Source organism: Suricata suricatta, chromosome 8 (genome assembly GCF_006229205.1).
Source record: "Suricata suricatta isolate VVHF042 chromosome 8, meerkat_22Aug2017_6uvM2_HiC, whole genome shotgun sequence".
In the NCBI taxonomy this organism is placed as follows: domain Eukaryota; kingdom Metazoa; phylum Chordata; class Mammalia; order Carnivora; family Herpestidae; genus Suricata; species Suricata suricatta.
Genome location: NC_043707.1, coordinates 39,761,429 through 39,775,963, shown reverse-complemented (window position 1 = coordinate 39,775,963; position 14,535 = coordinate 39,761,429). Strand labels below are relative to the sequence as shown.

The window sequence follows — 14,535 nt, the reverse complement described above, 5'->3', positions numbered from 1 at the left end:
CAAAATTCTGACTTCTTGTTATTTTTCCTGGTTTATTTGGAAGTCTGTTTTATGAAGAAACCATTTTAATTATAGAACTTAGAAGCTGAAGCTGGGGTTTTCTTTACCTCACTTTTTAGAGGCCCTTTACAACAGGTCAGATGGAGCCCAGGGAGCCTGTTTCTAGCACCTCCCTTCTCTCCTTAACAGCCTTCTGGGAATAGAAAGCCAGTAAATGCCATTTCTGAAGGTTAAAAGAGACAGACTAGGATTGGGTTTTATTCCCTTGGGGCCCAGGGATATTCCCACCATTCACCTCCCAGGAACAAAGATATTCATCCCTTCCCACCTAGTATGGGGCTCAGTCCTTACCTGGGAGGTAGCAAAGTTTCTGTCATTCCTGCTTTTGTGTTGCCTTGAAGAGGGAGCTCTTCAAAGCCTGTTGCCAAATTCAGGGGCACTGCCCACCCAAGAGTGGGTCAGACCTGTGTGCTTCCCATGTAGACCACAGCCCAGCCCATGTGGACAGCAGCCAACCTGGAGAGATGTTGGGCTGGAAGAGACTCCACCCTTGGCAATCCTCTCCCCTAGGTCCTTAAAATGCTAATCTGGGCCTCGGAGCAAATACCACTGGAGAAGTTGAGGTTCTTCCTTTCTCAAGAATACAAAATTCTTTTAAGGCAATGTGTCCCGCCTCTCCTGACCATATAAGGGCAGCTTTAGTATAATAGCTTCTACAAAACAAGCCCCACCCAGAGCCAAGCTGGCTTTGACTTTGGCCTGGGCCTCCTGCCAGGGCAGGGCACCTGCCAGACTGGCTTAGGCCAGTCTGAGTGAGTTGGCCTTTTGGTGCCTGCATTTCTACGGTGATGGAGGAAACGTTTGCTCAGCTCCCCAAAGCTGGCCTTATGGGGAGAGGAGAATGTAGGGAAGCTTTTTTCCAACTCATCCTCTGAGGGGCAGGCAGGGTGATTCTCTTTCACCAGCACTGACCTTGGAGTTGAAAGGAAGGAACAGCAAGAAGAATGTTTGAGGTACAGCCACGTAACGCTGGACAAAATTTCGGCCAAGCAGCCTCAGGTAGCCTCCAAGCCCCACCTTTATGTAAATGTGAGCGAGAGCAGATGGGCGTGTCCCGATGACTCTCGGTAACGCCCACCCTGCTCTTTCGTTCACATTGGCGAACGGCACCTGAGGGGCGTATCCAACTAGCAGTCCCCGCCCCCGACGCGCCTATACAAGAGGACGGTTCCGCGCGCGCCTGCCTAGTAGGAGCCGGACCTCCGGGCGGGAGTCGCTCTCTGCGCTGGGATCGCCGCGGGAGTAAGATGAACGGGACCCGGAACTGGTGTACTCTGGTGGACGTGCACCCGGAGGAGCAGACCGCGGTAAGAGAGAGCGGCCGCGCCGCCTCCCCGCGCCCGGTATTCTCTGTTTCCAGTTGCGCCCCTCCCGTGCCCCGTGCGGAGGTCGCTGACATCACCTGCGACCGGCTTGGGGCCGTCGGCTCCTCGCCGCTCTCTCTTTTCATTTTTTTCTACCGTCCCGTGGCGGGCAGCGGGGGTCCGGGCTGAGGGGTCTCGGGAGGAAGGCTGTTCGGAGACTCGGGGCGTACCTGCCCTATGGGAGAACAGACACTGCGACTCCTGCCGGGGACTCCGCACGGATTTCCATTGCGCGCTACTCAGGCGTCCTCTGGGCAGTAGATTGGGTCGGAGGAGAAATGAGCTCCTTGGACGGGATCTCTGCGCCCTTTGGACTTTGGATCCCCGACGAGGGGGGTTCGGCTTTTCTGTGGGTCCTGGTGGCCGCAGAGGTCCTTCAAAGAACTTACTGGTGCTTTGGGTGATGAGTGAGGAGACAAAGTGAAGCCTAGGGCTTGGGCCAGAGGGTGGGGTGATAGGACTCCAGGCACGCCGAGATTGGCCAGGAACGCCACGTTTCGCTAGGAGGGATTTAGAGCTGTCCGCTTGAGGGGGTCACCTCTCTGCTAGGGTTTCTCTTTCCCCTTGCGGTTCTCCTGGCTCCCATCCCCCATCGGCCGATCGGTAGCTTCCTGGGACTGTTTTATTCACGTTGTTTCCGTGTCCAGTGTCCAAGCCGCGAAATGAAGGGGATCCCAGAACCTAGGCTGAAAAGGGAAGAGTAGTGACCCACGCGAGAGCTTCCGGACAAAGTGAGGGTGGGGGACAGAGGGGTGTTCTCCAGGGCTAACACACCTGCCCTGCTCCCCTCACTCTCTTGGCTCTCGCTGTCTCCTGGTCCCTATTCTTGTCCTCACCCCCCACCCCACCCCACCCCACCATGTGATTTTTCCTCTTCAGAGGCAGAAGAGGGTAACTTGTGGCTGAATGTTTCTAGGCTTTGCTAGGGAACTTGACCCAGAAAGAGTGTGTACTGTTTCACCCATTTTTCCAGCTATTGTGGATGAGAGTGAAATGGGAGCCCAGGTGATGGGGAGTTTGTAACCCTCCATTTCCCCTCCCTGCATGGTGTGCCTGATTCCCTTCCCCTTGTCCTCTCTCAGCATGCCCCCTGGGGGAGCTGAGGCAGCGGCACCTGGATTCCTCACAAAATAACAACCAAGAATAGTTTTCATCTCAAGTACAGATGATCAGTTCCATTCACAGTCCCCTCTCCATTTCTGTACAGTCGATTAGTATTTCTACCCCATTGCAGGTCTTGCTGCTGCCTCAATCTCTCATTCTCTGTAGTCTTACTCCCCCAGCTATGGAGCTCAGAAGATATGGAAGAAATCCATCTATTGTGTCTGCCCCAGATCCTACTCCATTCTCTTGCTTACTGTTTTGGAATGGTTGAGGAGAAAAGAGTATGAGGAAAATAAAGGAAAGGCTTTTCTTTTTTTTCTTTCTTTCTTTTTTTTTTTTTTTTTTTTTTTGCTTGCTGTGAAAAAGAGATCCAGAAAGGTCTTAAGACTGAGGTATTGGTACAGTTGAGAATGATTTTGACACCTTTTTGTCCTTTGATATTTTCTTGCTTGCCTCGAGGGGTAGAAAGAGTCAGTAGGAAAAAAAAAACAGTGAGCAAGAAATTTAGCCAGGTGCCAGCCATGGATTAGTTTGAAGCTGATCAGAGACTTCTAGAACAAGGGGAGACAGAAATTCCCTTTATTCCTTTTTTCTAGACTGGACTTGAGAGGTATTTTACTTCAAAGGTGTGAATGAAACAAGCATTGCCTGTTTCTGTTCTTGGAGACATTCCTGAGCTTCTTAAGGAGGGGGTGGGGGTGGCCAACAGTCGGTCAGGGTCAGGCTTTGTCTGGGATTCCTCTCCTCTGAGCCAGCTGGAGGACAGAATTTACAGCTCTGTACCAGGAAGCTGCAATATATACTCACACCATAGAGCGAGTGTTCAGTGCTTGTGCAAAGTGAACGAACATATAAATGAAGAGGTGTTTCTTCTTGTGTCACCAGTGTAGACTAACTTAACCACCTGGTGTGTGCTTGTGCGAGTCTGGACTTTGGGACTCTGTCGGTGTTTCCCTACCAGCCTGGCCATGTGCTTTGGCGCATCATACTTGGGCTTGGAAGCATGGCTCATACACTCTCTGGATTGTTTTTTTTTGTTGGGGGCGGATGGAGCAGGTACAGTGAGCCAGTGTTTTTCAAACTGCAGATTGTCACTACTACTAGTGGGTCTGAAATCCACGTAGGGGGCTAGACCCCAGCCTTAGAAAATAAATAGATTCCAATCATGTGACATTCTGGAATAGGCAAAAGAGTGGAGACAACAAAAAGAAAAAGATCACTCTTGTTGCCAGGAGGGTTGAGGATGGAGGGGAGATGAATAGACAGAGCATAGAGCGTGGCTTTTTTTTGGGGGGGTCAGTGCAAATACTCTGGGTGATAAGAAGTCAAAATCCTTTTGTCCTAACCCATGGAATGTACATTATTCACTTTACTTGAGTGAGCCCTGAGGGGAACAGTGGACTTTTGGGGATTACATTATGTCAGTGTAGGTTCATCCTTGTTAAAACAACAACAACACAAAAACCAAAAAACCATCTGGTGAATGATACAGATAATGGAGGAAGCTATGCATATGTGGGGGCAAGGGGTATATGAAAAATCTCTGTATGTTCCAGTTGATTTTGTCATAAATCTAAAAATTCTCTAAACAAAATAAAGTCTTAAGAAAAACAAAATTAGCGCTATGTGAGTGTTACAGTGGACATTTTTGGCAAAAGTTTTGTTTCAGTTATATGTATGTATACACAATATATGTATGTGTGTCTGCCTATGAGATCTTCAGGTAAAATTTGTTTTAGGTCAGAGAAACTTGCAAGCCACTATAGTAAGTTAGTTATTCTGACAAATAGAAGCACAAACAGACCTCAGTCATTTTTATTAGACATTCCAGTAAGTGCCTTTGGTTATAAACCACAGAGACTGTTCAACTCACTTAAGCAGAAGAGGAATTTATTAAAAGGAAATGGGCACCTCACAGAATTTAAAGGAAAGCTTAAAAAGCGCGAACTGGGGCGCCTGGGTGGCTCAGTGGGTTAAGTGTCTGACTTCAGCTCAGGTCCTGATCTCATGATCTCACTGTTAGTGAGTTTGAGCCCCGCCTCAGGCTCTGTGTGGACAGATCAGAGCCTGGAGCCTGCAGCCTGCTTTGGATTCTGTGTCTCCCTCTCTCTCTGCCCTCCCACCCCCCCGCAAAATAAACAAACATTAAAAAAGTATGCACCAAATGTGCTCGCACTGACAGCACACATCCTAAAATTGGGACGATACAGAGAAGATTGGCATGGCCCCTGTGCAAGTGTGACGTGCAGATTCGCGAAGTGTTTATTGTCTGGTGGTATCATGATAGCATTGGATGGTGACATGGCCGCCGCACTTGTGGTGAGCACAGCGTAACTGTGGAGTTGTCAAATCACGATGTTGTATACCCGAAACTAATATAACATTGTGTGTCGACTATACTTCAATTAAAAAAAATGTGAACTTGGATCTGGATCCGTTTAAGTGGGAGAAACTAATGGAGGGTTTCTACATGTGGGGGAAATGGTTCCAGGTCTTCCAAGGAGAGGGTGTCACTGGCCGCTCACCCACTGTGGCAAGGGCATTGCAGAGGTCCTTGATTGGCAGGCCCACCAGATTCCCCAGGAAAGGAGAGAGACCCCCCGAAGCAAAACCCAAGTGCTGTTCCGGGTAGAGGAGAATGGAAGCCGTGTGGCAAAACCAGCAGATGTTCCCCATGTTAGACTTCGGTTCAAGTGATCTCTGTTTCTTTCTTTTCCTTTTTCACTTATTTTGCAATCAAAGGAGTATATATTCATGATTTCTAAAAGATCGAATAATATCAAAAGGCTTTTTAAAAGAAAATAGCAGGTAGGGACACCTGGGTGGCTCAGTCGGTTAAGCATCCAACTTCAGCTCAGGTCATGATCTCACAGTTTGTGGGTTTGAGCCCCGAGTCAGGGTCTGTGCTGACAGCTCAGAGCCTGGAGCCTGCTTCAGACCCTGTAACTCCTTCTCTTTCTGACCCTCCCCTGCTCATGCTGTCTCTCTCTCTCCCTCTCCCTCTTTCTTTCTCTCTCTCTCAAAAATAAATAAAAAAAAAAAAACCATTAAAAAAAATAGCAGGCAATTTCCTACCCCAAGCCCTGCTCCATGGAAGTAGCCACTTTCAACTCTCAGCTCTTTTGTTGGTGTTTACCCCGTTTCTAAATAAAATGCTTATAGTGATACTTTTTGATTTGTCAGTTTTAGACATCTGTTGACTTCCTGCGTAGGAATTATAGAAAAGTTTACACTCCCACTCCTTACCCGGTCCCTTTCCCTTCTCCCAGCCTCCCAGTGTATTTACATATCAATTTCAGCTGAACTATGATTTCTGTTACTAGCATGGTGCTTAAGAGCCTGGTCCTGGGAATCTGACCCTATAGTGGGCTGGCTTCCGTGTTTGTTTTGTCCAAGGTCACTTCAGTAAGTTACTTAATCTTTTGGATCTTAGTTTCTTCATCTGTAAAATGGGGATAATAATTTCACCCTCTTCATAAGGTTTTTTGTTATAAGGTTTAAATAAGATAATGCATGTGAAACTTTAAGCACGATGCATGACACATGGTAATTGCTCAGATGTTGGCTGTCATCTTCTGCTGGCTCTACTTACTGGCTTAGATGAGACTGTATTAACCTCTCATGAGACCCCCCCACCCAAGGGATGGAGGAAGAGTCTGAGAACTCTCTGGTCTGGTCAAGGTTTACTTCTTCTGATTACATTAATATTTATTCTTATCTGTTCCTTTCCTCTTTCTTGTACCAGTGGAGGGTCCTAAGGATGAGAAGGGGCCTGTGGGGGCCCAGAGTAACCTTTGCTAGTACCAACTCAGCCAGGAGAGGTCTCAGACGAGACTGATGGTCTGCATGAAGGCATCTCGCCCTAGGCCCCTTTCCTCTTCCTCTTTCTGACTCATGGCTCAGGCAGCTGGTGTCCCATGATGCTGTGGGCCCTTTAGTAGGATGATTCCCTTTAAGTAGTCTATCAGTTTTCCCCTTTCTTAGAATATTTGCATTTTTTTCATCTTCTCTAGTTTTTTGTCTTGATCAATCTTGGCCAGAGAGTTTTTCTCAACACCTGCGTGGATTTGGAACTTTTTCTTCAGCTGCAGTCTGAACCTTTGTCTTTACTCTGGATTAAGTGTTATTCCTTTAGGATCTCAGAAGCTGAGTTAGTTTAATACCAAAGTCTTTCCTGAGCTCCGTTCCTTTTAAAAAAAAAGTTTTTTGTTTTTTAATTAAAGTTATGATTTATCGAAGGCTTATTATGGGCCCAATTTTTCTGTAACTGCTTTAACTAGGTATAATTCATGGACTGCACACATAACGTATTTAAAATGTATAAGTCAGTACTTTTCATATATTTACTGAGTTATACAGTCATCAATACAATCAAGTTTGGAACATTTTCTTTACCTATAAAGAAGAAGTTACCATTAGCAGTCAATCTCCATTTTCTCCCAACCCCTCATCCCTAGTCTACTTTCTTTGTCCGAGATTTCTTATTCTAGGTATTTACGTAAATGTGATCATATAATGTGTGATCCTTTGTGACTGGTGTCTTTCAATTAGCATAATGTTTTTATGGTCAATCCGTGTTGTAACATGATTCAGTACTTCCTTTTTATAGCTAAATAATATTCCTGTGTGTGGATATATTACCACATATGTTCATCATGGATAAGTGTTGGTGGACATTTGGGTAGTTTCTACTTTTTGTCTATTATGACTAATGCTGTTATGAACATTTATTTACAAGTGTTTGTGTGAACAGATACTTTAATTTCTTTTGGAGAGACATACCTAGGAGTGGAATTACTGGGTCAGAGTATTTGCATTTTGAGGGGTACCTGGATGGCTCAGTCTGTTAAGTGTCTGACTTCAGCCAGGTCATGGTCTCGTGGTTTATGGGTTCGAGCCCCGCGTCTGGCTCTGTGCTGACAACTCAGATTTTGGAGCCTGCTTCTGATTCTATGTCTTCCTAACTCTCTCTGTCCACCCCCCGCAAATGAATACACATAAAAAATTATTTAAAAAAAAGAATATTTGCATTTTGAAAGAGGATTCCACTGGAGTCATTGATGCTTACTCCAGAGGAATGAACAAATTTTAAAATGGTGAAAGCTGGCTCTGTGACACCAGGGTGGGGAAGAAACTCCTGGGCAGAGGAACCTTTCAAGTTTAGTGACTGCCTGTTGCTTCCACTCCTGACACCCGCCCCAAGCTCAGCCCATAAATTCTTCCTCACACCATTCCATCTCCCCCATTCATTGCTAGATTCTTACTGTCCAGAATACTGTACCTCATGTCTCCAGGCCTGCCAGGAATCTGGGGAATCCAGAACTCTGCCAGAGGATGGGAATAGGAGGCTTACCCAGGCACCTGGCATTTTGCACCAGCATCTGCCCATATTTTTCTGGGGTGGGAGGTGGGGTGTTCACCCAGATAGTTTCGGCTCCCGACACATGTGCTCAGACACTGAGGCGAGCTTCCCCGCCTGCTGGTAATTATGGCACATGCCTCTTTGGTCACAAAGCAGAGTCTTGTGAAATGCCTTTGTCTCCTAGCTAGGGGTGGGGAGGTTTAGTTAGGGGAATAGGTATGTGCCAGGGAGGCTGGTGGCCTAGATTTCAGCCTGGCCATCCATAGCAGGAAGAGAAGAAAAGATGGGCTATGATGAGGATGGGCAGAGGAAGGAAGAGAAAGGAAATGGTTCCCTGGGTCTGGGGGCACAAAAGCAAAAAATGACAAAATAAAAAGTGAGGGGAAGGGGCGTGAGAAACTGCCCCTTCATTCCACGCAGGCTGAGCGCCTCACGGTTTCCTGGAAAGAGGAAAAGGGTGTCTTTTTCAGAGCTGAGCATTCAGCAGCCCACCTCCTTCCTGCATACACTCCCTGTCTGGCCTCGTATACCCCGCGGTGCCCTGTGCCAGTTCTCCAGGTGGTGAGAAGGGCTGCCCTGGTTCAGGTACCACCCTAAATCCTTTTTCTCGGTTCACCTCGCAATCACCCATCAGCCCTCTGTGCTGTGCCTGTCCGGCCCATGCCTCTGGGCAGGTAGCCAGACAAAAGGCAGACACCTATTTTGTTGGCTAATCTGTGGGGAGGAGCGGGCATAATTCTTTGTGTCACACTCAAAAGAAGGGCGGCTCTGGGCTTGAGAGCCCTATGTAAGGCAGGACCACGGCTGCCCAGAACCTCGGAGTGGAGTGGCCTGGGAGTCTCTGCTGAGAGAGGGGAGGCCCCAACCACCCCATCTGGCCCACTTGGGCATTTTGGGTCTTTCTTTGTCCCGGCCTCTTGGGAGCCCATGTTTCAAGTGGCTGGCTGTTCCCATTTCTCAGAGGGGAAACCTGAGGTGACTGCTGCAGCAGTTGGAGAGACCACATGTCAGGTAGGAGAGGGGACAGGACTGAAGGACAGAGGGATGGAAGAGTGGGTTGTGGAGTGAAGGTGGAGTAAGGATGCCTGTCTCCAGCTCAGAGACGATCTCCACTGCGCTCACTTCCTCCTAGAAAGACCCTGACCCTCACTCAGAGCTGTCAGAGCAGCCTGGGAGTGGGAGCCGGGAGCCGTACTTCCCCGTAGATCCACAGATCTGTCCCCTTTCCATGTGAGCCTGGAGTGTGAGAGCCTCCGGGGCCTCCCTCTCTGTCCCCTGCCATTTCTCCTCAGCATCCTGATCTCTAACCCCCAGCTCTGTGTTCACCCCCTCCCCGCGCTGAGGAGTGACTCACGGCACGAGATTTGTTTGAACAGAGGCGAGAGGCTGCCTGTAATTTGGAGGTGGCCGGGCTTCTCCCCAAGAATGTTTATGAGGTTCATGGCTGCTTACCCTGTGATTAGCTGTTTCTTTCCCCCTAGCGAAGAAGGCTCCCCTTCTTATCGGGACTCTCAGGGGGTCCTCAGTGGGGCTGCCCTGCTACACATTTGGGAGAGCCGCTAACACCCCCAGAGCCTGCTCGCGGCCCTGAGATTACCCCGGCTCCGGAAAACAGCCAACGGCGCCAAGCAGAGAGAGGGCCCGGCTTTCCTCCTCACCTCCGGGCTGGGGTTGTGGGTTGAGGTTTGTGGCCTCGCAGACTGGATTCTCTGGTTCTGGAGGCTGAGGTGCCACAGAGAAATCTAGATCTGTTCGCAGGCTTCATTTAGACAATTGCCCGCCCCCCCTCCCCGCAGTCTTCCCAGAGCTCCTCGGGAAAGTAACGCCGCCTCACTTTTGCAAAGTGATTTATGATTCGGAAAGCACTTTCACACTATCTTACCTATCTAGCTACCCCACCTTGAACGTAGGGCATTATCCCTCCCATTATGCAGACAGAAAATTGAGGCCCTGAGAGATAAAGTGACTTATTCAAGGATTAATAGGTGTCAGTTGGACTCAGACCCCACGTCCAACTCCAAGTTTAGCACTTTTTCTTGCCATCTCTTTATTTATATATTGGACTGGTGCTGCTCAAATACATTTTTGTTGTTAAAATTTAAAACACTGTGGAAGTATGGACTGAATGTCCCTTTACTCCTCTGTCCTTCTCTTGTTTAATGTGTATAAATTCAGTGTATTCTAGAATGCTCTGTGGCCTGGTGGCTGGGGAAAGGAGTCCAGAGCCACAGGGCCTGGGTTTGGATCCTGGCTCTGTCCCTTACTAGATAGATGGTCTTGGGCAAGATACCTAATATGTGTGCTTCAGTTTTCTCAGTTTTCTTGTCTATAAAAGGAGAATGTTGATAAGAATATTTACCATATAATTTTATAGTGAGGATTACATGCGTTAATATATATCAAGCACTTAGAACAGAGCCCAGTAGGGCTTAGTACTTCGTAGTTGCTGTATATGGCGATCGGCAATTACTATGAACGTGCATATTATGTAGTTAAATAAGAAGTCATTTTTTTATGCATCGGTGACTTGCTTTTTTTCTGTATATCTTGAAGATCATTTTCTGTCAGTTCGTAGAAGTTTGCTTAGCAGCATAGTGTTCCGTAGTGTGGATGACTCCATACTTTTTCCACTCACCTACTAGAGGATAGTTACGCTGTTTCCGGTTTGTAACTATTTGTAAACAGTATCATAGTCAGCAGGTTTACACATATATCTTGGGACACATGTGCATGGATTTCCATAGAGCATATTCTTTTTTTTTTTAATGATTATGTATTGATTTGAGGAGAGAGAGAGAACAAGTGAGGGAAGAGCAGAGAGAGAAGAGGGAGAGAATCGCAAGCAGGCTCTGTGATGTCAGTGCGGGAGCCCGGGATTTGATCCCATGAACTGTGAGATCATGAGCCGGACGCTTAACCAAGTGAGCCCCCCAGGTGTCCCTCATAGAGCATATTCCTACAAGTGGAATTACTGGGTCAAGGGGTTTGCAAAATATACAAACACTTTTTATTAATATTGCCAAGTTAAGTTCCAGAAATACTTGTATAAACTTATGTTCTCTCTAACAACATATGAGAGTACTTTTTTCCCTGTACCCTCACCAATCCTGGATATTATGAAGACCTTTAATATTTGCCAATCTGATGGTCTAAATATGCTATTTCTGCAGGATTTACACGAAGAAAAGTACATTGCTTTACTGAAAAGCAAGAAAAGAAGGCTTGTACATATGGGAAGCTTTAAAGAAGAGCAATAAAATGGACAGCTGTGGAGGGAACACTCAATAAATAGAACGTTGACAATATTTTTGAAGCCCCTCCTACTTCATAACCCTCAGCTTCCTCCACAGAAGTGATCACTGTCTTGAATTTGTATTTATTTCCTTGCCTTTTGTTATACTTTTCCTACATGCACAAGTGATATAGTGCTTGACCTGGCATGTTTTGAACTTCATATTCATGGTATTATCTATGTTCTATAGTTTATTTTTTAAGTTTATTTATTTATTTATTGAGAGAGAAAGAGCGTGAGCAGGGGAGGGGCAGAGAGAGAGAGAGACAGAATCCCAAGCAGGCTCCACGCTGTCAGCACAGAGCCCCTCACAGGGCTCAGTCTCATCAACGGTGAGATCATGACCTGAGCCGAAATCAAGAATCGATTGCTTAACCACCTGAGCCACCCAGGCACCCTTGAAGGTTATTTATTTAAGTAATCTCTACACCCAGCGTGGGGCTTGACCTCACAACTCTGAGATCAAGACTCATGCGTTCCTGACTGAGCCAGTCAGGTGTTCCCTCTTTGGCTTAATTTTAAAACTTACCATTAATTTGGAGATTCATGCATCATTCATTCATGTCAAAACATGAAGCCGTATGAACAGTAGTTGATTGTACTAATACGCCAGAATTTATTCATCCATTTTGTTATCAGCGGACCGTCTGGGCTGTTGTCAGTGGCTAGCCGTTACGAACAATGCTGGTATGAACAGACATCTGCATGTTTCCTCTTACACTTCCTAAATATGTAAGTTTAATGAAGTTCCCTCCAAATGATAACTCATTGTCTTAACTTGCATTTCCCTGATTATTGGTGAGGTTGAGCATCTTTCCTATATTTTTAAATTTTATGTTAAAAATTTTTTTTCCAAATAATAGATTTTATTTAACCCAGTATATGCAAAGGTTATCCTTCCAACAAATGATCAGCATAAAAAGAAATGATTAGATTTTTTGTACTATATCTTTGTACAGAACATCTCTATTTGGATTGGGTGCATGTTTTTAATGTTTGTTTATTTTGAGAGAGAGAGAGAGAGTGGGGAAGGGGCAGAGAGAGAGAGGTAGAGAGAGAATCCCAAACAAAGTCTCAAACCATGAATCATGACCTGAGCTAAAATCAAGAGTCAGATGCTTAACTGACTGAGCCACCCTGGTCCCCCTGGACTGGTCACGTTTCAAGCGATCAGTAGCCACATGTGGTAATGGCTACCACATTGGACAGTATAGTTCTTGATAGTGAAGGACTTGACCTTCACTGACCCAACTCCCTATATTCAGATTAAGCCTCTACATTGTCTATCAATCCATATGTCCATCTATCAACTGATTTGTTTGTGCATTAAACATTTTATTTTATTATTTTTTAATTGAAGTATAGTTGACACACAAGGTGACATTAGTGTTAAGTGTGTGGTGACCCGGCCCGCAGGTCAATCAATGCAGGTCCTGAGGGAGGGAGTGAGAATTGGGGGGCAGGGGGCACAGAGAATGGAGGCAAGACGAAGTTTCTGATCAAGCCTCAGTTTATTGAGAGAAAACATTCATCTTATAAAGAGCAAAAGCACAGGTCAGTTGCTAAGAAACAGGGTCACGTGAAGGGGCTAGGGTAAAGAAAAAACAAAAGCCGCAGTTTTAGCACAGCGTCTGAGGAGCCGATAAGAAAGCCCAGCCAAGCTGTCTCCGGCCTTGAGCTGGGAGTGATAACACTGTCCAGCCCTGCAGGTGGCTGATCTTAGGTCAGGGCACACATCTCTTCCCCTGGCAGCTCTCCTGGCAGCTCTCCACAGTGCGGCATAGTGATTGGACGAGTCTTCAAACTGTGCACCCACCACAAGTGTAGCTGCCGTCCGTCTCCACGCTGAGCTGCGTTCATATATCTCTTGGCTACTTATATTTCTCCTTAGAGTTACCTTTTTCAGTCTTTGCTCAATTTTTTTTGTTTCCCCTCTTTTTGTGTATACTTTTTCCAGTATTCCATACTACCTCTCTAAACTGAGAAGTATGAGTTTCTCAAAACAATGGGAATGGAGAAATCCTTGATCTCATCACCTGGAATTGATGCAGTGTGTATTTTTTTTAATGTTTATTTATTTTTGGAAAGAGAGAGAGATGGGGGTGTGCAGAGAGACAGAGAGAGAATCCCAAGCAGGCTTCACGTCATCAGCACAGAGCCTGATGCAGGACTCGATTTCATGAACCATGAGATCATGACCTGAGCTGAAATCAAGTCAGATGATTAACTGACTGAGCCACCCAGGCACCCTTCAGTGCATATTTTTTGAGAACCTATTCTAAGCCAGGCATTGTGCTAAATAAGCTAGTCGCCTTCAAGGAGCTTATGATTTTACTGGGGAAGTTGCATAAAATAGTTATAAAGAAATGAGATCAGTGTTACAGTGTAGTGTAGGACGCAGTGGGTGCAGGAGCAGGCTCTGACTGAGGAATCCTGGGGTAAGACCCTTAGAGAAAGGATACCAGAGCTGGGAATTCTCCAAAGAGGGAAAGGGAAGTCAAGGGACCTAGAAAGAGAAAACCACCCGTGCATTTATGGGGAGGTGAAACATGTATTTACATGAAGACTCATCAATGAAAGAAATGTAGATTTGGGTACCTTCCTACAGCTGGATCAGGAACGTCTGGGATGCTTAGAGTGTAGGGTACAGGGATGGTAGTGGGAGATGTCCACACGTTAGGCGGTATAGATAACGATGGTCCTGATCCTGAGGGAATTTCATACCATGAGAAGTTTTTAGTTTTTTTAATAGATTCTTTTTAACGATGACATATGTACAGAAACGTGCATGGATCATAAGTATACAGTCAAGTAATTTCATAAACTGGACACATTCCTCTACCCAACATCCAGATCAAGAAACAAATCATTACCAGCACCGCAGAAGTTCCTGCTTCTAGTCATTTTCCCCTTCTAGCCGTTACCCACCCCCGTCCTTTGGGGGTGGCCACTGCTGCAGCCTCTAAAACATATTTTGTTTTGATACTTTTTTATGTATAAGTGGGATCATTGAGTATACTTTTGTGTTGGAATTGTTTTGCTTAACATTTTTATGACGTTTATCCATGTTGCATGTTTCATTCTTTTTAATGGCCGTATACTGTTCCATTGCACCACTATATTGCAATTAATTTATCCTTTCTCCTCTTTTCTTTAAAAAATACGATTTTAGGGGTGCCTGGGTGGCTCCGTTGGTTAAGCATCCGGCTTTGGCTCAGGTCATGATCTCACGGTTCGTGGGTTCAAGCCCCTCATCAGGCTCTGTGCTAACAGCTAGCTCAGAGCCTGGAGCCTGCTTCAGATTCTCTGTCTCCCTCTCTCTGACCCTCCCCTGCTCGCACTGTCTCTCTGGG

The 14,535-nt window shown here is 46.2% G+C and overlaps 1 protein-coding gene and 1 non-coding gene across 4 annotated transcripts in view; both read left to right on the top strand.

Moving 5' to 3' along the window:
• Positions 1-1,113: 1,113 nt before the first annotated feature.
• Positions 1,114-14,535, top strand: part of TUFT1 (tuftelin 1) — a 42,994-nt gene continuing 29,572 nt past the window's right edge. For 2 of the 3 annotated variants that reach the window (XM_029948942.1, XM_029948944.1), the window contains exon 1: positions 1,116-1,367. In XM_029948942.1, coding sequence (XP_029804802.1) covers positions 1,308-1,367 — 60 coding nt within the window. In that variant the 5' untranslated portion in view covers positions 1,116-1,307. Of the gene's footprint in view, positions 1,368-14,535 lie in introns of all 3 variants that reach the window. The other variant, XM_029948941.1, reaches the window with a different exon arrangement.
• Positions 4,695-4,801, top strand: LOC115300524. The gene has a single exon (XR_003912695.1). It is a non-coding gene; the product is annotated as a U6 spliceosomal RNA (small nuclear RNA).